Here is a 25,240-nt window from a genome sequence, read left to right on the forward strand (position 1 = left end):
GACTGCCGGTCACTTTTCCCTTCCTAGACCCACCTCCTCATTCTGCGAATGCCCATTTGTGTTTGTTCTTTCCTTTGGAGTTTTTTTTTTTTTTTTTTTTTTGAAGATTTTATTTATTTATTTATTTGAGAGAGAGAGAATGAGAGAGAACACATGAGAGGGGGGAGGGTCAGAGGGAGAAGCAGACTCCCTGCCGAGCAGGGAGCCCGATGTGGGACTCGATCCAGGGACTCCAGGATCATGACCTGAGCCGAAGGCAGTCGCTTAACCAACTGAGCCACCCAGGCGCCCTTTCCTTTGGAGTTTTAAAAAATTTGCACAAGGGAAACAATCAGTGAAATAACTGTATTATTCAGGTTTTACATTGGTCATTGCAAGTTTTTTTTAAAGTATTTTTTAAATTATAATATTGTTACCTTTTGTTTCTCCCAGTTAGTCTATCACGGTAATTCCTACCCTATTTTTTTTTCCAAAATATTCTGTTTACATAACCAGTTAGCCTGATACCTGGGAAACAAACCAGGTTGTTTTTCTTTTTTCTCCAATTGCTTTGTCTTACCCACAGCTGCCTTATCTGGTGGAGTGAACACCCTTTCCTTTTTTACAGGAGAGAAGGGGTGGGGGTGTGGAGACAGGGCCATTTGGAGGCTGGGTGGTTCCAAGTTGAAAATTGCCACTTGATGGCATAAATACCCCCCCAAGGAGTAGGAAGTGGGATTGCCCAAGAGCCAAGGCTTTGATGAGAGCAGTAGGTATGGAACCCGTCGCAGTGCCGAGGGCTTCCCTGTGTTAAGGAGTCCAGCTGAACAGTGGTGCTCAAGGAATGCCAAGTCAGTCAACACATGCATCTCTCAGGCCATCTCCTGAGTCCTGAAACGCTGATTTGGCTTTCCTAGAAACATACCCAAAATGCTATCCATTCTTCTTCTTTTTTTTTTTTTTTTTTTTTTAAATGCTATCCATTCTTAATTTAAGGCAGTATTTTAGAAATTGTTCTTTTTCTTTCTGGATAGAAAAACCTTCAAGTCTGCCTTTGCTTGGCAATTGTAAGATTTAAATAGGTAAATAAAGTAAATACTAGAATGATTTCTGCATAACTTCTTCTGAAAAACCTTTTTTTTTTTTTTTTTTTTTTTGATTGGAGGTGCACATTCAGCTTACTCCCACAGTGCAAAGGCATGTGGGGTATTTGCTTCTTATGGGAGCTCTGGAGGAGAGCCCTTTGGTGCACCTCCTGTTGAACCCTGCTCTCACTAATAGCAAAAGACATTTGAGGTTGGGTGTGATGGCTCAGACTCCGTGGGGTGAGAAGCCAGTGGAGTATTTAACCTGTCTGTTTTAAGAGATGAGGGTGAGGAATCAGGGATCTGACCTTTCTGAAGGAGACGTGTTCTCCATTCAGATTCTGTAAAGACTAGAGATTTCTTTAGCCCTACTTTTGGTGTGGTTTTTAACTCACCTCCTTGTGATTACTAAGAATTCTGCTACGTATCTTGCAGGAGATGGAGGTGAGAGGAACAGAACATGGTGAACGGGAAATATTCAGTAAAATTTACATCTGTGTTAATGGTACTTTTTAATTTCTCAGAGTAGGCAGTCATCCACTGAAGGCTTCCCCTGGGCTGGCCTTTGGGTAAGAAGCTTGCCTATGTTAATAAGACCGAGTTTTGGCTGACAAAAATGTGGGTTTCTTTGCCCTTGTGTAGAATTTTACTTAAATTGGGCTAGAGCTATGGTTGATCACCCCTTTGCTTAAAAATAACTCAAAGAAAACATTTCACAGTTTTAGTGGCAACCAATCCTAATGCCTCCCAGTTCAAGAATGATCTTCTTAATATCTGCTATAAACTGTTCTTGCTTTAATTTCTGTTCTCTGTGCTTGCCTCCTCCCAATGACAGCAGGCGTTAAGCCCATACAAAGAAAACTATCCATAGTTCTAGAATGGTTTTCTCCTTCTACCTTTAAACCTAGTTGTAACTACTCGACAAAGGGAACTTAACGTCCATTATTAACCCCGTGTTCATAAGCTCTTCTTTCACTGAGGGACTGAGGCTTTCTCAAGAGATTCTTTTGGCCTCTTAACCAAATTGCATTTGCGGTTAACGTTATGATATCAGAGGTCTGAGTCATGAAATGGTACTGAGAGATGGAAAAGATGTGTCAGTGTCCAGCCGATGGTTCCCAGAACAGGATCTCAATTTTGTAGTCTTCCTGCTCCAGTAGCTAAGATTACAAGAGACAGTTCCTACTGAGAGCGTCGACTTCATGTTTGTGTGTACAGATATCTGTGGGCGTGCACTTTCTTATTGGTTGAAATTGTCAGTGTCTCAAAGCTTGAAGTTTAGAAATATATCAGGAGAAACTGAAATAGAACATAGTTTATCTAACTGATAAACTTACTTTTGCTTCTTTCCTACAAGAAAGAGTGCATGTCTAATGAAAAAGTCTGGTCCTTAAAATATGATCCTTATCTTTCTTCCTCCTTGTAGATGAGTTACTTCCATGGTAATCACAACAAGCCTGAAACTGAGGTTAGCTCTCAGGCTGCCTGTGTGTTTCTGTGGCCTTCTGCTGGTGGTGAGATCCTTTATTGGGCCTCCAGACACATGTGGAAGAGCCATTAAATTAACCACATCTGAATGTCATCAACAGATTAAGGAATAAATGGGGGGACCTAAGAAAATTGAGGAGAAAGAAAGCTATTGGAGAAAAAAAAGATGATTCAGGGGATGGAACAAGGAAGGAGAAGACACAAAAGTGGTCCGTCTGGGGAGAAGGATCTGCCTTAGAGGGGCAATGCGTGTGATTAGGAGCATGCACTCTATAGCCAGATTGCCTAATTTAAATCCAGAGTCTCCACTTACTAGCCCTGTGGCCCTGGCAATATTCCTTGACCTACCTTTGCCTCAGATTTCTCATCTGTAAAATGAGGCCCATCATGGGTTAATACATTTACTAAGAACAGAGTCTGGAATGAAATACGTGTTCAGTGATAATCAGCCATGATTTATCTTTACCGGAGGTGCTTGGATCTGCACTATCCAACATGGCTGCATGTGGCTTGTGGGCACTTGAAATGTAGGTAGAATGAGTGAGGATATGTTGTCAAGTGTGAAATACATGTGGAATTTCAGAGACATTATGAAATAAGATACATAAAATATTAAAAAGTCTTATACACATGTTGAAATGATAATATTTGGATATATTGGCTTTCTAAGAAAATATATCAGTAAAATTAATTTCATTGTTTCTTTTTAGTTTTTTAATGTGGCTGCAAGGACATTTTAAGTGACACATGTGGCTTGCTTATATTTTTGTTGAACAGCCCTAGCCTAATTGCTTCCTTCAACATAACAAGATCAGGGCAGGAAAATCAAATCCTAACTCTAAATGGGGAAGGCTGTTGGCCCTGGCCTCACAAGCAGAAAGGGTGGTACATAAAGACATAGACATCCTGGCAGAATTGAAAGCAGACTTTCATCAGACATCCTCGAATTTGCCCCTCATGACCACAGTGCCTTACACTATCAATTGATTTTTTTATGAATCCTATGAATTTTGTATGAGCAGTGCAATTATGACACTGATGTGTCTGCTATAAGTTCAGATGTTTTCAGGGCAAACATCTGTATACATTTCACAGTTTTTCAATTGTTATTTCTTTTTTTCATATTGTGAGTATCAACATGGGGCAGCGGCCTGGGCCTCCATCCACCTCTGAGAGGCCATCCCAAATCCAAGCTCGATATACATAAACAGATTGAGTTCTTGATGTCTAATGATACATACATTCTTAATTAATTTTTAAAGTTCCCTTTCTTACATGTTCTGGAGAATATGTTTGGCTTCAAAAGCAACTTAAAAAAAAAGCGCAAAATGGAGAAGGCCTTGTTTCTGAAGGGAAAGGAGCTCTTGCAAAATTGAGTTCGCTTGTGCCAAGGTCTCCATGTCATTGCTGGGAGGAGGTGGGTGAACCTGCCCCCAGAGATGGGGTGCTCCTTGCAGTGTCCCGAGGGGCAAGAAGCTGCTTTGGCTTCTTGATGTAATCCAGCCCAGATAGAATGCTTTTGAGGAGATTTGGTTCTGGATTTGACTTGGTTTGATTTGGCTTTATTCTCCTTTATCTTGCAGTGAAATATGAAGAGTTATACTGCTTTTCATTCAACCCCAAGCTGGATAAAGAAGAAAGAGAACGGGGCTGGATGCTGATCGATCTCGGTGAAGAGTACAAGCGAATGGGCCTCCCTAATAATTATTGGCAGCTGAGCGATGTGAATAGAGACTACAGAGTGAGTGCGGAGGCATTACTTAATCCAAGGGAACTCATGATTCACATAGCTTAGCATGACCTCTGTTTAATCTCCTTTAGTTTTTACAGCTCTTTGTAGATACAGATCTGTGGATTTGCAAGTCTCCCCTGGTTACTGTGAGCTGCATTTCCTACCTGCATCTAGAATCAAAGAGTTTGGCCAAGGGAACCTTAGAGAACCGCCCCCCCGACACCTCCCCCTAATGGTTAAGGAGATGGAAACCCAGAGAAGCCCAGTGGCGGGCTTCATGGCCAGGCAGTGGGTGGGAGAGCCGGCCAGGGCCAAGTTCTCCCATCAGCTCTTTTTATAGTGCAGCGAGTGATTAGTGGGGAAGTCACAAGGACTCTGATGGCAGTCTGGCACCAGCTCCTCTCTGTACTCACTGAACTCTTGATTGGTACACAAGGTCACCAAGAGGCTTCCCTAGAGAAATGTGGAGAAATGTGTCTACGCTTACAGAAAGGCCTATGGAGAGGAAGGGAAGCAGGAGGGGCAGAATTAATCTCATATTGTCCCTAATGATGGGCTTACAAATCAATGTTGGTTTCCCTATTAATTTTTAAAATAGTTTAGGTAATAAAAGCAATGCAAGAATGTTGCAGAGAATTTATAAAAGCAAGAAAAAAGAAAAAATACCCACCATCTCAGTGCCCTAATGTTCATCTATTAGGTTTTAAAATTTTCCTTCAGTTTCTTTTTCTCATCTGCATAGTTTGAATAGCTCTTTTCTTATATAAGCAATGCATTTAATGATTCGAAATTGGAAAGTACAGAGGAAAGGGAACTGTTCCAATATATATAACAAATATGGAATCATATTACACATGCCTTGTGTTTGCTTTTCTTCACCCATCATACTGTTTTTTCCTAATAAATATATTTTATATCATTTAAAAATGTTCTATAAAATCACATAGTATGGCTATATCCTATTCTTTCTACCTAATCTCCAATTTTTAGACATGCAGATTATTATTTTTTATGATTTTAAATAAACATAGTAAGAACATCCTCGTACCTATACTTCTGCCCATGTTCAAATTCTTTTTAAAGACAAATTCCTAAAGGTGAAATTTCTGTGTCAAAAAGTTTACATAAATTTTTGTACATGTTGTCAAAAAGAACTGCAGAAAAGTTGGGCCAATTTATATAAATTCTCAGCAGCCGTGTATGAGAATGCCTGGTTCTTTGTTCCCTCACTGAGAAAGATGTCAGTTCTTAAAAAGTTTTTTTAACAACTTGATAGTGGGACAAGTGATGTCTCATTTTAATTTAATCTACATGCTTTGATTTCTTGATTTGTAGATTTGTATATGCTGATTGACCATTTATATCTTATCTCCTGTTTATTGACCATTTCTGGTTACATTTTTAAAATTTTTTATTATTGACGTATAGTTGGCATACAATGTTATATTAGTTTCAGGTGCACAACATAGTAATTCAGCTAGTCTATACGTTATGTAATGCCCACCACGGTAAGTATAATCACCACACAATGTTATTACAATATTATTAACTCTATTCCCGTGCTGTACTCTTCATCCCTGTGACTTACTTGTTTTATCACTGGAAGCTTGTACCTCTAACTCCCCTTCACCTCTTTCTCCCACCCTTCTACCTCTCTCCGCTGGCAACCAGTTTGCTCTCTGTGTTTATGAGTCTATTTCTGTTTTTTGTTTGTTTCTTTGATTTCACATAAGTGAAATCACATAAGTGAAATCATATGGTATTTGTCTTTCTCTATATGACATTTTACTTAGCATAATGCCCTCTTAAGTCCATTTATGTCAGAAATGTCAAGATCTCATTCTTTTTTATGGTTGAGTAATATTCCTGTGTGTGTGTGTGTGTGTGTGTGTGTAATATATATATATACCACATCTTCTTTATTCATTTATCTATCAATGGACACAAGTTACTTCCAGATCTTGGCTATTGTAAACAGTGCTGCAATGAACAGAAGGATGCATATATCTTTTCAAATTAGTGTTTTTGTTCTCTTTGGGTAAATACTCAGTAGTAGAATTGCTGGATCATATGGTAGTTCTATTTTGAATTTTTTGAGGGACCTTCATACTGTTTTCCACAGCGGCTACACCAATATACATTCCCACCAACAGTGCCAAGGGAGTTCCCTTTTTTCCACATCTTGCCAACACTCGTTACTTCTTGTCTTCTTAATACTAACCATACTGACTGGTGTGAGGGGATACCTCATTGTGGTTTTGATCTTCATTTTCCTGATGATGAGTTATGTTGAGCATGTTCTCATGTGTCTGCTTGCCATTTGTAGGTCTTCTTTAGAAAAACAGCTATTCATGTCCTCTGCCCGTTTTTCCCTGGGATTATTTCGATTTTTTGGTGTTGAGTTGTGTAAATTCTTTATATATTAAACCCTTATCAGATATAGTACTTGCAAATATCTAAATATCTTCTCCCATTCAGTGTGCTTTGTTGATAGTTTCCCTTGTGCAAAACCTTTTTATTTTGGTGTAGTCCCAATAGTTTGTTATATAAATATAGTAATAATTAACTATATATATAAAAAGCATGTAATATTTATACAAATGCATCTATTTGATTGCTAGCTAAAGGAATAAAAATAGTACAGTCCTGGTACAAAAATAGACACATAGATCAATGCTATTAAACCTCCTAATGTTCCCTCCAGATCACCTTCTGCTCCAATGTCACTGACTGCCATTTGGTGTTGTCCTTCTCTATTTATAATGTTTCTACATATGTAAGTGGTAAAAATGTATTATTTTGTGTTTTTTTAATATTTTCTATACGTGGTGTTATGATGAATGTAGCTTACTGAAACTTGATATTTCACTTAACATTGTATTTATGAGATTCGTTTCATTTTTAGCACACACATCTATAATAGTTACCATGTGCCAGACACTGTTCTAAAAACCTGACAAATGTTAGCAGTCCCACGTGATAGCCGTTGTTATCATCCTTGCTTTACAAATGGAGAAACTCAGGCATAGACCGATTAAATAACTGTCTAAGCCATCGAGAAGTGAAGAAACTGTTGAGACCTACAGCTCTCATTCCTTCATTCTTCACTGTGGTATTATACTGCATTTTACAGATAGACCACAGTTTAAAAAAAATTATTCTTATCCTTTTCTCCCTCTCCCTCTCTTTTTGTTTTATCATCACAAAGCTGTTAACTGGCTTACACATGACTCATAGTATATTGAGAGTTTCCATCTAGGAGTAGAATTTCTGAGTTACAGTGTATGTGGATTTTAGCCTTACCAGGTATTGCCAGGTTCTTTTCCAAAGTGTACGCATGGACTTATAGACCAAATAGCAAGATATACAAGTTCTCCCTACTCCACAGACTCACTGACAGTTGGTACTGCCTTTGTTTGGTGATAGACCTACTCATTGACCCAGCAGTCTTACTTTTGGGAATTTATTCTAAAGAGTCAACATCATACACACACACAGTATGTGTAAGGTGACTTATTGAAGCATTGTTTGTAACAGCATATATTAGAAGAAACCCAAATTTCTTAATAGAGGATGAGTTAAATAAGTTTTGCTCTCTCCATATAATTAAATTAATGTGTAACCATTAAAAAATATGGAAGATTTCTGTCTACTGATAAGGAAATTTGTTATTTGCTATTTGTTATTTTTTATCCTTTTTTCTATAAGGTTGTCTTTTTTTATTGATTTGTAGAAGTTCTTTATATATTCTAGCTAATAGTATGTTACCATGTATAGCTGTTGCAAATATCTCTTCTTCGGAGACGTTTAAATATTGCCCCTGGAGAATCTCTGGATCCTCAGAAGTTTTGAGTTGTTAGTGTTTCCTGTTTTGTTCCATGTTTTAACATATTGTTTTTTTTTTTTTAAATCCTGGCCTACTTATGAACTCTGTCCCAATTTTACACTATATAATTTCCATAGTTACATTAGTACCAATTATGGTTAGTATGGTTTTATAATAAGACTTGATATTGTATAGGTCAGTTCCTTCCACATCATTCTTCTGATATCTTGAATTTATAGATTATTTGGGGTAGAATGGACATGTTCACGATACTGAATTTTCTTCATAATTACACTTAAATCTAACAACCATAATTATACTCTGTGAGTAGACATTTGGGGCTTTTTTGTTTCACTTATTATGAAGTATGTGGCGATGAATTTTTAGCCTTGAAATGAAAGGGAGGAAAATCCAAGTTTACAAAAGAAAATTGGATACATTTTTAAATTTTTAAAAAATATAACACGCCCTTGAGTCAGGAAGAAAATGAATCTAAGCTACATCTTGTAGAATAATATTTTCTTGGAAACACAGGTTCTTCCTTTTTTGATGAGATTTCCTTCTCGAATTAGCGCCACAAACATGACTCATATTTAGTCACTTAAGTCCTACATGTAGAGACTACAAAACATGAGTTACTCAGCATTTCTTTTCCAAAGTAACACACAGCAAACCAAAACTAACAACCAACAAACTGTGTTGAAACAGAAGAGGTGAAAACTTAGGGGATTTTCTGATTTTACTAATACCACTGAAATGGGGAGAAAGGATTATGTACCCTTATTTATTACCAACTTAGACCTATAATAAAAGTTGATTTTCTCAAAAACTTTCTAATAGTCCATTGAGAAAGTTATGATGTCATCCATTACTTTTGCTTTTCATCTCGTGGTTGAGAAAATGTTTACTTTTTCCTCCCTTCTTTTTTTTTTTTTTTTTTTAAAGATTTTATTTATTTATTTGAGAGAGAGAATGAGATAGAGAGAGCATGAGAGCGGGGAGGGTCAGAGGGAGAAGCAGGCTCCTCGCTGAGCAGGGAGCCCGATGCGGGACTCGATCCAGGGACTCCAGGATCATGACCTGAGCCGAAGGCAGTCGCTTAACCAACTGAGCCACCCAGGCGCCCTCCTCCCTTCTTTTACAAGAGTTATTTTTTCTTCTTTTTTTTAGAGAAGGGGAGCAAGGGAGATGGAGAGGGAGAGAGAGAATTTTAAGCAGGCTCCACGCCCAGTGAGGAGCCCAACATGGGGCTTGATCTCATGACCCTCAGATCATGACCTGAGCCAAAATCAAGAGTCAGATGCTCAACCGACTGAGCCACCCAGGTGCCCCTATTTCCTTCTAATTAGAACAAAACATAGGTTCAGAGGCTGTGCTGCTTTTTTCTGTTTGTGTGGTCTTGGGAGGCTAATCATCATCATCATCATCATCATCATCATCATCATTTCTATCATTATTACTCTTAGTCCTACTTATAAGACTTGTCTATGGTAGTCCAATTCTCAAAGTGAAGATTCCCTTCTGTATATAACTCCTGAAATTGTCTTTCTTAAATAAAATAATTGTCATTCATTACTAGGTTAAAATTTTAACCTATTTCTCTTGGAATAAAATTTAAAGTATAATCTAAACCAGTAACTGAAATCTTGTTTCAGTTTTCTACAGCTGTGTTTTATATATTATGTATTACTTTATTTTATTTATATATAAATCATTTTATGTGGCTCATACCCTCCTTCTCCCCTAATAGTATATCATAAATTCCTTGAAAGAAATTTTAGATCCTAAATGCTTAAGAAGAAAGTTGTCTGTGTAGCTCTATCTCAGTCTCTGACAACTAACTCTCCAACGTGCTCAGTTGAGTGGTCCTCAATAAATACAGAGGTCTAATTAAGATGCCTTGGATGGCATCTCAGATGGATACTACCCTATAGTGGTAAATGCATTTACTGCAAGAGTATAATCAGGTCAACAGAGATCACCTTTACTGGGAATGTAAAGTCCTTGAAGCCAATAACTCTCTTGTTATTCATTACTTCCCTAGCACCTAACATAATGCCTGGCACATGTGAAGTATTCAGTAGAAACTTGTTGACAGACAACAGTATTGTACTGTAATCAGCAAACTTGCCAAGAGTCTAGAACTTAATGATTCTGACCACTGAAAAGAAAGGAGAATTATGTAATGTGATAGGGGTGCTGATTATCACTACAGTCACAATCATAGTACAGTATATAAATGTATCAAATTAACATGTGTACAACGGTATATGTCAAATATATTTAAAAAAAACACTTGTTGAATGAGTGGAAGAATTATCAGAAGAGATTTTTCTTGGCGAGGCCAAACCAAGATATGCAGGCATTCCAGGCAGGCTAATTTATTTAGTGGAGGACAAGGAAAATAATTTCCTCATTAATAAAAAAAAAAAAGTACGCAGAAATGATTTTAACTTACTCCACTTTCATTGGCTCAGGCAGTCAGTGTAAAGAAGGAGAATTCAGAGGAAAAGCCTTTTGTACTTTTCTGAACTCTCGTTCTCTCTTATGTGATTTTCCAAACCAGGCAAAATTTGGGGAAGCTGCATTGATTAGTTTCAGAATTTGGTGGCATAAATTGCACTGTGCTGTGCATTATTCATTGTCAGAATTTTGACTCTAACCGAGTGGGCTTGTTGTAAAAATGACAGTGGTCAGTGCTATGCAGGACCTTTTTTTTTTAAAGATTTTTATTTATTTATTTGGGAGAGCACGAGTGAGGGAGAGAGAGAGAGAGAGAGCGCACGTGCGCCTGAGTAGAGGGAGGGGCAGAGGGAGAGGGAGAAGCAGGCTCCCTGCAGGGCTCCATCCTGGACCCTGGGGGATCATGACCTGAGCCAAATGCAGACGCTTAACCGACTGAGCCACCCAGGCGCCCTCAGGGCTGTTTTCTCCATGAAAGTGCTGTCAGATTTCATGAAAGCAGGATGAATTCCCTATTTTCCAGCTTGGTTAAGAAGTTGTATCTTGAAACCTGAGCTTCCCTGACACCATGAATCTGACTTTTTTTCCAAAGTTGTTTTAGCTTCTCCTAGAGCTTCCCACACAAATGCTTATCAGAATGCCCATATTTCAGTTGTGAGCCTTGAACTCTTTTCACCTAGACCCCGTGCTAGTGCTCTGGGAAAAACAGGAGTCCCTGTGACTGGCATCTGTCGTGTCCCTATATGGGAGGCTATGACCTCTGTGTGAGCCTGACTACTGTTGACTAGGTTGAGGTGTTGAGCTCTTGGGCCTTGCTCATGCCAACCTAAAAGGTCCACGTTTTTCTACACTGTGGAGGGGGAGAGCGCTGGTATTCTTAGAGGGTGGGAAAGCCTTCCCTGCTCTCTTTGGGAAGAAGGAGGACCCAGAGTGGATGGCAGTCAGGTCCCTAAGTAGGGTGGGGCCAAGAGTCTTAAGGAGAGTGGGCTCCAAGGGTTTACCTTTCTCTTGGTCCCATAGCAGTTACGGTGCACATAAAGGTTACAGGCATGAGACAAGCTGAGCTTCCTTCGGCCTTGGGAAGCTATAAGGGGACCCGGCAGGAGCTTCCCAGTTCCTAATTCACCTCTCTTACTCAGAAAGGCTGTACGTAATAGGCAGGTTGAGAAATCTCACCTATTATTTGTTTTATTTCATCATAAATAACTTTGCAATTCCTTAGTGTTGTTATAATAAAGAAAGTAGGTGATTCCCACCTTTCTGAAACCCTCCCAATTTCCTTTTTAAAACTGTTATTTTAGGAAAATGTTGTAAGCCTGGTGCAATGACTACATGCCTCTTGAACCTCAGACAAGCAGATGTGGTCTGTGTTGTAATGTTCTAGCTGACTGACTGAAGAGAGGTTCGGGCACCAGATTTGCATGGGCAAGAAGATGTAGTGTCTTGTGGTAGTCATTCTGGTCAAAGCTCTTGGGATCCAACTAGGTTGGGCCATCTGTTCTCGGTACAAGATTTTCCTCCAGAGTATCGGTGTTCCTGGAATGGGATTTCCACTAGAGTGTCAGTGCCAGAGGCTGGAAATCTTTGAAGTCTGCTAATCTTCCCTAAAATGTCTTTGGCTCATTGCTGAAATTACACGTTGAGCCTGACAACATCACTTTTGTGGCCCTTTTATCTCCTGCTTGATGTTGTTCACCAGTCTGGTAACCAAGACAACGGATGGAGGCACAGGGGGCGGGGGGAGGGCCGGCATCCTCACAGGACAATTGTCATGAGCTGTGGTGCGGAGGCTGGGCTCTTACTTGGGGTGGGTTTTCATTCCTTCCAGTTCTATCTTTCCAGAGGGGTAGGTGAGAGCAGGGTTGGACAGAGTTCGTGTGGCTGACAGATTTCCCTGTTGCTACTCCTCCTGGAGGACTCCTCTTGAAATGGCCAGGAAGATGCTTGACTTCTGGGAAAGAAACGGCTCTTTGGCAAAACCCAGGAATTGCTATCTGAGCAATCTTCACATTGCAAAGAGATTGATGGGCTGATGTCAAAATGAAATACATGCTGAGCAACAAGTTGGTGATTACCGTTGCCACCCCTCACATTTCTGTCAGACCCAGTGGTTTATAAAGTGCTTTGTCATGGGTGTTATCTGATTTGACCCTTCTGTCAACCCCGTGGGATATTATTTCTGTGTTTTATCAGTTTTAGAGGTCAGCATAGTTTGACTCTCTGAAGGTCATGAAGTTGGCAAATCAGAGCCACGTTCTAAACTGCTGATTCCTTACTAAATCACAAGATCATTCCAAGGCTCTAGAGTTTCCACTGTGGGAATCACCACTAGCAATGCACAGAAAGAGTAAAATCATTTCTTACCGTTGGTGAAATCACACAGAAGAAACAAAAATAAAGCTGTTATGTTGTGTGGTACCAAGTCAGATCTAGAAACTTGTCTGAGCTGGAAGCCCAGGGAGGAAGCTTCTTGAAGGAGGCGGAGTTGGGTTGTCCCCTGAAGAATGGAGGAGACTTGAGAGATTTGGGAAGATGGAGGGGGAGAAGTATCCAGCGAGGGCATGGGCTTTGTCATGGGCACACTGCTGGTGCTTGCCACCCACTGGTGGGCTATCTATCACTCAAAACAGGCGGCTCAATTTTTTCAGCTACCAGGATGCCGAACTATAATCTCTCCCTTTTTGATGAAAGAAATGCTCACCTGTCACTGTCTTGCCCCTCGAAGTGCCCTCAGAAGGGACAGTGCACCAGGACAGACTGCTAAAGAGTGTTTGCTTCCCTTTGCTCTGATGTCATGGGATCAACAGCTCTTCATTTCTTTGAAGTGGCTGTTGCTTTCTTCAAAATAGCCTCCTCCGTAACTTGGTTAAGAAAACTTAAGCAGCAATGTCCACAATAGCCAAACTGTGGAAAGAGCCGAGGTGCCCTTCAACAGACGAATGGATAAAGAAGATGTGGTCCATATATACAATGGAATATTACTCAGCCATCAGAAAGGATAAATACCCAACTTTTGCATCAACATGGATGGAACTGGAGGAGCTTATGCTAAGTGAAATAAGTCAAACAGAGAAAGTCAATTATCATGTGGTTTCACTTATTTGTGGAACATAAGGAATAGCATGGAAGACATTAGGAGAAGGAAGGGAAAAAGGAAGGGGGGAAATCAGAGGGGGCGACGAACCATGAGAGACTATGGACTCCGAGAAACAAACTGAAGGTTTCAGAGGAGTGGGGGGTGGGTGGATGGGTTAGCCCGGTGATGGGCATGGAGCACTGGGTGTTATATGCAAACAATGAATCATGGAACACTACATCAAAAACTAATGGTGTACTGTATGGTGACTAATATAACATAATAAAAAAAAACTGTAAAGAAAAAAAAGAAAAATGGGGGTGCCTGGGTGGCTCAGTTGGTTGAGTGTCTGCCTTCAGCTTGGGTCATGATCTCAGGGTCCTGGGATCGAGCCCCACGTCGGGCTCCCTGCTGCGTGGGGAGTCTGCTTCTCCCTCTGCCTCCCCTCCCCCCATGGCTTGTGCGCGCGCTCTCTCTCTCTCGCTCATTCTCTCAAATAAGTAAAAAAAAATCTAAAAAAAAAAACAAAACAAAAAACTTAAATGTACAACTTATAAGTAAGTATGGTGAATGGAATATATTGCGGCAGTTCACAAAGCATTATGAGATGGCCTCAAAATCCCCATGTGTTTCCCGTGACAGGTTTGTGATTCTTACCCTACTGAACTGTATGTTCCCAAATCGGCCACGGCACACATCATTGTGGGGAGTTCCAAATTCCGGAGCAGACGGCGATTTCCTGCCCTTTCTTACTACTATAAAGATAACCACGTAAGTCTCAAGGCATGCTTTTGTTTTATGCTTTGCTTTTCTTGTTTTATCATAAACAGGCATTTTTCTAGCGGCCTCCTGCTCTGTGTGTGTGTGTGTGTTTGAATTCTTAAAGGTATGTGGGTATTGCTGTGTGTGCTATTACACAACACAACTCTGCTTAAACTCTTACCTCAGGTAGAAGCTGACCTTTCATGTTTATTTGATAATAAAGTAATGGGATACTGTCAGAAAATACCTAAACCTAATCATCCAAACGAATGCCGGTCCTTTTCTAAGTGGTCACTTTGGGAAGCTCTGTGCTCCTTCAAACAGTGCTAGAGATCCTTTGAAATGCCTGCTTTAGTAAAGCTTCCAGAATCCGTGGCACCTTCTTTTTTTTAATGGCACACTCTTCTGAGCATCCTCAGTATAAGAAATCTTTGTTTACGGAGAGCAGGTTTTATTTTTTAAATATTACTTATAAGGGGCACCTGGGTGGCGCAGTTGGTGAAGCATCTGATTCTTGATCTCAGCTCAGGTCTTGATCTCAGTGTCACGAGTTCAAGCCCCGTGTTGGGTTCCACGCTGGGTGTGGAACCTACTTAAAAAAGAATTATTTATAAAAGCTAGGATTAGATTTGTCTGCAACTAACAGGGCCTCTAAGTAACCGTGCCTTGAACAGGATAGAACTTTATTTTCTCTCACGTAAAACTCCAACAGTGGGCAGTCCAGGCCCAGAGTCTCGGTTGTCCATTACTCAGCCCTCAGAGACCTGAGCTCCTGCACCTTCTGCTCTGCCTTCCTTTGTCTTTGATCCTCATTGAGTGGTATAGGGGATGACTTTAGTACCAGCCACCATGTCCCCAGAGCAGCGGGGGGTGGGGATAAGAGGCCCTCACAGCTTTCTGAGGAAACCTAAAACTGCCAAGCAACACTTCTGCTCACATCCTGTTGGTCAGAACTGTGCAGGGCAGGTGAGAAAATACACTCTCCTGGGTAATTGTGTAAATAACTAAAGATTGTGGTTCCACTTCTGGGAAGGACAAGAAAACAAATTTGGGGAGCCAAGAATGGACTTTGCCACCCACTTCAGAAGTTATTTGACTTTAGTGGGGTGAAAAGTTGGGTTTTCAAGCTAGATGATATAGTTTTGGATTCAAAGGCAAATTCACAGCCATAAACAATTGCAACAGATGTGTGTGAGTGTGACTGCTCACACGTGTACCTATGGGCGAGGGAGTAGGCTCAGGTCTATGTCCGATTCTAAGAGGAGGTTTCCAGAAATACCTTGAGCAATGCCATCTGCACCCAAGTAAGCTTATAACCTTCTGTGCTGCCTGCTTTGGAGGCAAATACTCACTGAGCAGTGCAAGTTCCATTAATTGAAAGGATATAAACTGTCTTACTTTTAGTTACATTCACTGGGGTCTAAAAAAGGCAAGTATATTATTGATGTTCTGTATCACTTGACTCCAACTATATTTCAGCCTACATAGAACTGGAGAAGTGGTGAAAGAAAGATGTGAATTTCTTTAAAAAAAAAAAAAGAAGATGGAGGGAATAGGGAATTTCATGACATTGTATTTGAAATTAGGATGCCGGTAACATTGACACTTTTTGTAACATCCATTGATAAAGAAGTAAGAGAGGGAGGATCCTTTCTTTTATTGTTGTTTAAGAGGTGAAGGTGGGTTGGGTATTTAAAAAGTGAGCGTAGTGTCTACCCTACTTCTTTTCCTTCTGTTTTGATGTTCTTGAGAAAAGAGACTTTTTTCTTGGTCATTTGTAATTATTGCGAAGGGCAAGTGTGCGATGTCTCGGAACAGGATAGAAGTCTTAACAATTAGACCCCGGAAGCTCTTCACCTACTGGCCGCAGCTTTTCATAGTTATATTCCTCCTCTTGGAAGATCTTGACTTGATCTCCAGGCTTGAAAATGAGCCATGCAGCCCTCATTTATAGTTGAAAATAACTGATTTCCTGTAGTTAGAACTTTCAGGAAGATAATGCTTCATGTTTTAGCTCTTCTTACAAAGTACAAAATAGAGATGTGCTTCTGAGCATTGCTTGATGAACCGGTTACCGCAGGGAAACAGTTCATGTGCCCGGACATGCATACCCACTCTCCCAACCCCAGGAACTAAGTTCCGTCCTGCATGGAGCAGAATGATCCATTTTGTGTTTTATAACAACATTTAGGTTTCAATATCAAGGTTCATGATGTAAATGCTTCTGATGCATCCAGGGATTTTTATAAAGGGAAATACTGTCAAAGGTGGATTTCTGTGGTTAAATGGATGATGTGTGAGATAACAAAGCAGCAGTTCATGCTGTCATTGCTCTGGAAAACGCATACATAAACCAGGCAGTCTTCCATAAAAAGTAAACAGATGGGGGGGAAAAAAAAGGAAACAGGTGGATTATGTAAATTTGCTGATCTATCTTTCTTCCCTTTTTGTGATTTTAGACATTTTAGACTTAATATGTATTCCTCACCCAATAAAACTTACTGCTTGTGAATAAAAATATCATATCTTTTAGTTAAACTATTGTTCCTCCATATCCTTGTGTTACTTAAGGGCCCCGTTGGCTGGTGAGGTGGCTTGGCTAATGTGCAGTAGTGGGATCGGGAGTTAGATTATGACGGGAAATGCACATCGTTGCATGAGCTAGAAGTCCTGGGGGAGAATCCTTTGATATAAATGTCCCTGCTGAGGGGGCATCATTCCTTTCATATCAGCTTTTATGATACATGGTGTTGTAATCACTTCCTAGTCATTTGTTGGTGAGAAGAGGATCCCTGCCCTAGGATTCCAGGGAAGGCTGCCCACATGACATCTGACACTGGGCAGAAGCGGTTCTCAGTGGTTTCTGAGTTGTGTGGACTCACTTCCCAGGGGAGGAGGACACTGCATGCCATGCAGGGCACCCGGGGGTGGCGCTCAGGAATAGAGTGAACCAGCAGGGACTGTGGGAGGCAGGCTTTGTAGTGAGGGGTACGGTGACCTCAGGTTCCTATGGGGGCATGTGATTGGCTTGTTGAATTCCATGGGCTGGCAGGGTACTGAAAGCCGCTACTCAGAGATGAGCAGGTGCAGGAGCTGAATCAGGTCTGTAGGGAGGGTTAGCCGGGGGGCTTTATCCATAGGAGCAAGGGGTGAAGGGGCACTTGTTGTTGGTCATCTGAGGCCCTCCCAATTTTACCGATGTCAAGGGAGAGCCCAGAATAAAAAGTTTAGGCCTTGAACTGCCCAGGGGTTAGATAGAGCCATCCATACTCCCTTTGAATATCAAACTACTAACAGCTTTGTAGATAACAGTTAGAGATGTATAAATTAGAAATGTCACTTACATTCGGAAGCCTGTGCATGTTATTTACCAGCCCTTATAATTGCTGTATACTTTGTTCTTTCTTACTAAAGGTTTCAGTTGTTTTTTTTTAAATTTTTTTATTGACATATAATGTATTATTTGTTTCAGGGATACAGGTCTGTGATTCATCAGTGTTACAAAATTCACAGCGCTCACCATAGCACATGCCCTCCCCAGTGTCCATCACCCAGCCACCCCATTCCCTCCCACCCCCCTCCACTCCTGCAACCCTCAGTTTGTTTCCTGAGATTAAGAGTCTCTTATGGTTTGTCTCCCTCTCTGGTTTCATCTTGTTTCATTTTTAAGAAAGCAGTTTTACTTTAAATGGTTAATAGCGTGATCTCCCAAATTCACAGTACAAATCTCTGGGAAACCAAACTCTGTAAGATTTCCAAAGAAGTGATTTCCCTTAAGAAAAATACAGACATTTTCTCTTCCTTTTATAACTAATGTTTATTAAAACTCACTATGTGTTATGTACAGTTCTAGGAAAATTATAAACCTCATCATACTCTGTAGTTTTGATATTATCCTCATATTGTAGATGAGAAAACCAAAGTTCAAAGACAATAGGTCAGTTACCCAAGATCATATACCGAGTGAAAGCAAACTGTGGATTGAAAGCCAGACCTTCTTGGATGCCGCATCTTAATTCTCTCATGCCTCCTGACTTATTTCTGTACCTCGGTGCTATATTATTTTGGTTGAGAACTCAGGATCAGAAAGTGTTATGCCTGGATGGAATTTCTGGCTTCCCTAATTATTAGCCGTGTAACATTGAGCAAGTTACTTCACCTCTCTGTTGCCTCGGTTGCCTCATTTGTAAAATGAAGCAAATCATAGATGGTAATTGAGAAGATTAAATAAAAATAACACAAAGTTCCAAAAGACAACCAACAAAATGGGAAAAGATATTTGCAAATGACATATCAGATAAAGGGCTAGTATCCAAAATCTATAAAGAACTTATCAAACTCAACACCCAAAGAACAAAGAATCCAATCAAGAAATGGGCAGAAGACATGAACAGACATTTTTCCAAAGAAGACATCCAAATGGCCAGCAGACACATGAAAAAGTGCTCAACATCGCTTGGCATCAGGGAAATCCAAATCAAAACCTCAATGAGATACCACCTCACACCAGTCAGGATGGCTAAAATTAACAAGTCAGGAAACGAAAGATGTTGGCAGAGATGTGGAGAAAGGGGAACCCTCCTACACTGTTGGTGGGAATGCAAGCTGGTGCAGCCACTCTGGAAAACAGTATGGAGGTTCCTCAAAAAGTTGAAAATAGAGCTACCCTATGACCCAGCAATTGCACTACTGGGTATTTACCCCAAAGATACAAAAGTAGGGATCCGAAGGGGTACGTGCACCCCGATGTTTATAGCAGCAATGTCCACAATAGCCAAACTATGGAAAGAGCCAAGATGTCCATCGACAGATGAATGGATAAAGAAGGTGTGGTGTAGATATACACACACACACACACACACACACACACACACAGTGGAATATCATGCAGCCATCAAAAAAAATGAAATCTTGCCATTTGCAACGATGTGGATGGAACTGGAGGGTATTATGCTGAGCGAAATAAGTCAATCAGAGAAAGACATGTATCATATGACCTCACTGATATGAGGAATTCTTAATCTCAGGAAACAAACTGAGGGTTGCTGGAGTGGTGGGGGGTGGGAGGGATGGGGTGGCTGGGTGATAGACATTGGGGAGGGTATGTGCTATGGTAAGCGCTGTGAATTGTGTAAGACTGATGAAACACAGACCTGTGTCTCTGAAACAAATAATACATTATATGTTAAAGAAAAAAAAAGATAGTAGGAAGGGAAAAATGAAGGGGGATATCAGAGGGGGAGACGAACCATGAGAAACTATGGACTCTGAGAAACAAACTGAGGGTTCTAGAGGGGAGGGGATGGGGGAATGGGTTAGCCTGGCCATGGGTATTAAGGAGGGCACGTATTGAATGGAGCACTGGGTGTTAAATGCAAACAATGAATCATGGAACATTACATCAAAAAAATAAGGAAGGAAAAAAAATAACACAAAGTTTTTATAATAGTGCTCGCCACATAATAAGCATTCAACAAATGTTGGGTATTTTAATTACTAGTAGTGTTGTAGATGAGACGCTCCCATGACAATTTACCATTGAAGAGTTTTCCCTCTGCGCTCAGGTGACCGACATCAGTGAGAAAGGCTGCCAGGCAAGGGTAATATTCTCTCAACAGCGGGACGGTCTGGGGTATGTTCAAGGTGAGCAGACGCACCCAAGGCTACTTATGCTCCACACAAAATTGGTAACTATATGTTAGCCCCAAGGCAATGAAGAAGTCCCTGTGGAGTATGTCTATAGGTTATTAAGAAAATATAACTATGAAATATTAAAACATAGTTGGTTTAATCTATCTGGTTTAGTTTATTGACCACATTGCATAGTGTAACTATTCTGACTTAACCCCTCACTTAAAACTGGCTGCCCGCATCCTGCAGGTAATTACTGATGGTCCTTGTCACTCCCTGGCTTTGTTTCCTAGTTGGAGTCCCTCTGGGTCAGGGGGTTCAGGTGTGGTGTGTGCATTCTCAGACAAATTCTCAGCGTGTAAATGTGTTTCCTTCCCGTCTAACTCTTCCGATACTCTAAGGAATTACCCAGTGGTAGCTGTGTTAACTACTATCTCTTCAACCCCGAAGAAGTGTCAGGTAGAACCAGCTCAGAACTGTTCTCTCAGCTGCCAGAATGCCCTCAGGACAGGGGGGCAGAGCCTGAAGAAACAGGACCCACAGGGGAAGCATTAGGAAAGCCCTCTGGGGCGATTTGCTTTCTATCCATCGAAGCTGCTTGCCTTTTGTTCCCAGCCCGCCTTTGGTCCCTGCCCTGCTTGCCTTTCTCCTCCAGGACCTCCCTCTTCCCAGCTGTCCTCATCCGGGTTCGGGCCCCCCAGTCCTTTCTCCTCCAGGCTGCAGTTGCACTTCTGCCAATAATTCAAGAATCCTACAACTCTGGAGCAACTCTGCTGCCCCTCTGCTTTGCCTGCCACTCTGCCATGTATTTCCCTCCTGGATTCTGAACCTGGCTGCAGGGCCCAGAGTTCTTTTTCTCTTTTTTCTTTTTAAGATTGATTTATTTATTTGAGAGAGGGGGAGAGAGAGAATGTGAGTGAGCGGGGAGGGGCAGAGAAGAGAATCTCCAGTGGACTCCTCACTGAGCGGGGAGCCTGACACGGGGCTCAATCCCACAACTCTGAGACCATGACCTGAGCTGAAGCCAAGAGTCGGACCTTCAACCTGCTGAGCCACCCAGGCGCCCCAGAGTTCTTGACCGACCTCAGTGATTGCCCTCGCTGTTACAGGGTGGTTCTGGAACGCTCTGGCAGTGGCCCAGTTATGCATCGAGCTGTTCTGCGGTTCTTGGGCTTGCCTGCAGGTCCTCACCTGAAGGATGGTATAGTTATTGAGAAACATTCCCACCTTTTCCAGTGAGGAGCACCAACGCTTCCTTTTTTTCTGGGGAAACCCAAACCCTAGCTAAGTTGTCCTGGGTTGAACTTCAGGGACAGTTAAGCTGTGCTTGGACTCAGAGCTGGGCTGTCCCTTCCTGGACAGAGTCCTGCAGGGCGGGCACCCTGAGCGGGCTCTGCCACCGCCATTGTCAGGGAGTTTGCCCTGCTTCGCCTGCCCGCCTGCAGCAAGAGGCCTCTCTTCCTCACCGGCCCCCACTCTCATCCAGTGGGCTCACAGCCTCAGTGTGGATTCTTGGCAAGAGTCGTTCCTTTAAGTGTTAAAATAAAATCTAAGTCCCTAAAAAGCACTTTGCCTCAAAAGTCTCAGTTTTATAGCTGCGAGGATGTACCCACACTCCCCTCCTAATACCTCAGAGAAAGGTTTACGCTATTGCACATGTCGGCCGTCAGAATCGCAGACTAGGGAAATGGCAGACTAGAACTCAGACTGACTCCAGAGGAACCCCCTGCTCCCAGCTCACCAGGGGCAGCCTGGGGGAGTGCCTGCTCTCCTGGGTGGCAAAGGTAGCAGCCGCCTGGCCTTTCATCACAGCAGAAACTTCCCGGACATTTAGGATTAGAATTGGTTTTTAGTATTTGTGATGTTTCCAAACGAGCTGGTAAAAATTGATGGAAAACATGACACAATAACTTATTTATTTATTTTTTACTAGTCTTGCTATTAGCGGTATCTTGTAAATTTTAGGAGAATAGTTATTTACTTTATATTTCTACCTTCAGCAGGAAAATGAAATAATACCAGTGAAAGGGAAAGTAGGCTACGTAAATGGCTTTATATTTCATAATTTAGATCCTATCTGAACATCCATATTCACTCCTAATTTCTTACGCAGAGAAACTTTGCACTGCTTGCCCTGGTAGTGGTTTCTCTGGCCTGAATTAAAAAGAAACCAAGCTCGATGTTTGGAAGGCATGAAGATGCTTCTACAAGCCGGCTTGCGGCTCATTGCTGGGGCCGCGGTCTCGAGGTATCAGTGGGAGCTGACGCTGCCGTGTCCCGCAGGCCTCCATCTGCCGAAGCAGCCAGCCCCTGTCCGGCTTCAGCGCCCGGTGCCTCGAGGACGAGCAGATGCTCCAGGCCATCAGGAAAGCCAATCCGGGAAGCGACTTCATTTACGTCGTGGACACCCGGCCCAAAGTAAGTGTTGCCGTTCCTGTGCATGTCTTTGCAGCCCTGAATCGTGAACCTGGAGACGAGACAAAGGTAAACAGACTGTCGTCCCCGCTCCGGGTGCCTCGTTGGCAAAGGCGCTGTTCCTCTTTGTATAGTCAGGATGGGGCCGCCCTGCTCGGCTGAGTGTTTCTCCACGGGTGAGTGTGTTTGCACCTGTGAGTTGTTTCCGGGGGTGTCCTACGCTCCTCATCACGCAGAGCCTTTCGAGAGTTCTCCTGCTCCTAGCATCGTGCCAGGTACACGGTGCACACAACCAATGAGTGTGGTTTAATTTTGGAGCTTGCTGTCCTAAATACACCAAATTATTATTTATTTATTTATTTTTTGGGTTTATTTCTAAAATTGACCTTTTCTGCTCTAACAGTAAGAAATTACTGCGGAGCTCCCACAGTTCATGTTTTGTGAGGTGTTCAGCTATAGTATTTCAAATTCAACTTGTAGTGATCTGGATCTGTGACTCGGGAAGATTTACAATATACAATGTCAAGTAAAAAAAAATCACAAAATAATATGCATGCTATTGTGTTTATGTCAAATAAAACTACAGGCATATAAAAATTTCTGTTAAAATAAGAAAAGATCTGGAAGGATAAACGCCAACCTGTTAAAATTCCATGGAGAAGGGAGGATTTAGAGAGGTAGAGAACTTTCTACATGTCTCTTATTTGAAAAAAAAAATTTTTTTTTGAAGTTTTATTTATTTGACAGAGAGGGAACACAAGCAGGGGGAGTGGGAGAGGGGTCCCTGCAGGGACCCCAATGCGGGGCTCGATCCCAGGACCCTGCGATCATGACCTGAGCCGAAGGCAGATGCTTAATGCCTGAGCCACCCAGGCGCCCCTCCAACGAAGCTATTTTCTAAAAAGAGCATAAGGACACAAGAAACATTAGAACAGGAAGCAGGAATTATGACCGACAGCCCCAATCGCTTAAAAGTATACACAGATGTGTAGACTAGGTAACTATAGACATAGTCTATACTCATGGGCCATATGAGAATTGAGAATTTTGTATTACCCATTATGTGGGCACTCAGACCCTGGCAGTTTTCAGTGCTTCTCTGAGCCTCATGTCATCAAATGCTGTGATTCATGGCCTGGTTCCCTTAACTTGATGTTTTCCTGGTGTAAGTGAGATCAGCGCCCTGGTTGTCCCCGTGACCTCCAGCAGTCCCGAGCTCCTGACCGAAGTGCAGCTGTGGGGTGCTGGTGGGCGGGGCAGCGGTGAAGTCGTCTCTCTCAGATACCAGATCAGCAAATCTGCCCCGGAGATCAACGATACAACCCATGTTACAGCCAGATCCTGTTCCAGCAGATGATACGTAGGGGATTCTCTTCCTTTTAGGTAGTCTGAAAACAAAACACACTGGTAAGAATTTCCAACTGGAAGACAAAACAAAAACAAAACAAAGCTGGTCTGCTGGTAGATTTTCACCTGAAAGATACCAGCAGCCCTCTGACTTTACTGTTCTCTTTGCATGTGTGCTTTTCTCTCTGGCCCATCGCACTGTCACCCCTCCCTGCTAACCTTGACTCTTTTCTGTCCTCTTCATTGTACCTTCCGTGTAAGTAAAGTGCAGCTGTTTGGCATTTCCTCGTGACCAGAGGTGAATTAAAGAACGCCTGCGTCTTAGGCACATGTACTGAGCCCGAGGTAAGAAAAGGAAGGGCAGGGGCTTTCCTGAATTGGGGTGCCCTTCTCCTGTCCTGTGTTCCCAGATTAAAAAAAAAGCCAGACAGATTCACCTACTCGTTCCAGGGCCAGTGATGCAAGTGTGTACTATGCCACGTAAACCTTTTGGGACGTGTGGCAGTTGTTGAGCCAGGCGGATTCCGGATTTAAAATGAATTAATCCAGAGGATTTGATTTGAAGGGTATATTTAGCATGAAGCGTGTTTACTTGAGGCGATAAGAAGTTTGATGCTGATCCATTAAAGAAAACTGGTGTCTCATCCGAGGGCCCCATTCTTGTATTTGCTCACACATCCACACACTTCACGTGAGTTTTAAACTGCTTAGATCTGTTCGTTCAAGAACAAGGCTGTTGATTTTTGGTTCCCGAGTGTTAGGCTTCCTTGGTAGCCAGGAGACGGAGCCCAAGCTTGCTATAGGCGGTGGCAGTGGGAAATGGGGCCCCTGCCCTGGGTTTGCTCTCAGGATCGGGAGCATCTGCATCATTCCTGCCCTGGGAGCAAGGCTCACCCCACACGCTGCCTGTTGAGATGAAAGCCTTCTGAATTGCTTGTTGACATTAAAATCTTGGGAGGCAGAGGCGGTGAGGTCCTCAGCATATATTGAATATCTGCTCAAAAACAACTATACCCTTGGGGTCATATATTACTGCTGGGATTTGGTGCCTTAAGAAGATAGGAAACAGTATCGATGCACTAGACGTTGAATTGTAAAATGAGAGGAACTAATTTTCTCTCAGCCTTGTCGACGACTTCTTGTTACTTTAGCCTGGGACTTTGCTGAGCTTGTAATAATGCTCGTTTAATTCTTACAATAATCCTGAAAATGAGGAGATGTAGATTTGGAGAGGTTAAATAATCTGCCCAAGGTTGCAGAGTTCAGGACAGAGCCCACGTGCCAATCCGGGCTCACCTGTGGCCAAAGCCTGTGCTCCTTCCACTCGACCACGATGCTGTTCACAGCAATCTCCAGGGGAGCCTTGTGTCCACATCAGCCTCAGGACGGTTGGCACCGCCGAGCACACACCTAGTGAACCTGGAGACACGGAGCTG

At 42.1% G+C, this 25,240-nt stretch overlaps 1 protein-coding gene across 1 annotated transcript in view; it reads left to right on the forward strand.

Moving 5' to 3' along the window:
* Positions 1 to 25,240, forward strand: part of MTMR7 (myotubularin related protein 7) — a 112,864-nt gene that overhangs the window by 52,968 nt on the left and 34,656 nt on the right. Inside the window, exons 4-6 of the mRNA XM_021694175.2 lie at positions 4,136 to 4,293; positions 14,292 to 14,420; positions 22,326 to 22,460. Coding sequence (XP_021549850.1) covers positions 4,136 to 4,293; positions 14,292 to 14,420; positions 22,326 to 22,460 — 422 coding nt within the window. The remainder of the gene's footprint in view (positions 1 to 4,135; positions 4,294 to 14,291; positions 14,421 to 22,325; positions 22,461 to 25,240) is intronic.

This window comes from Neomonachus schauinslandi, chromosome 2 (genome assembly GCF_002201575.2).
Source record: "Neomonachus schauinslandi chromosome 2, ASM220157v2, whole genome shotgun sequence".
Classification (NCBI taxonomy): domain Eukaryota; kingdom Metazoa; phylum Chordata; class Mammalia; order Carnivora; family Phocidae; genus Neomonachus; species Neomonachus schauinslandi.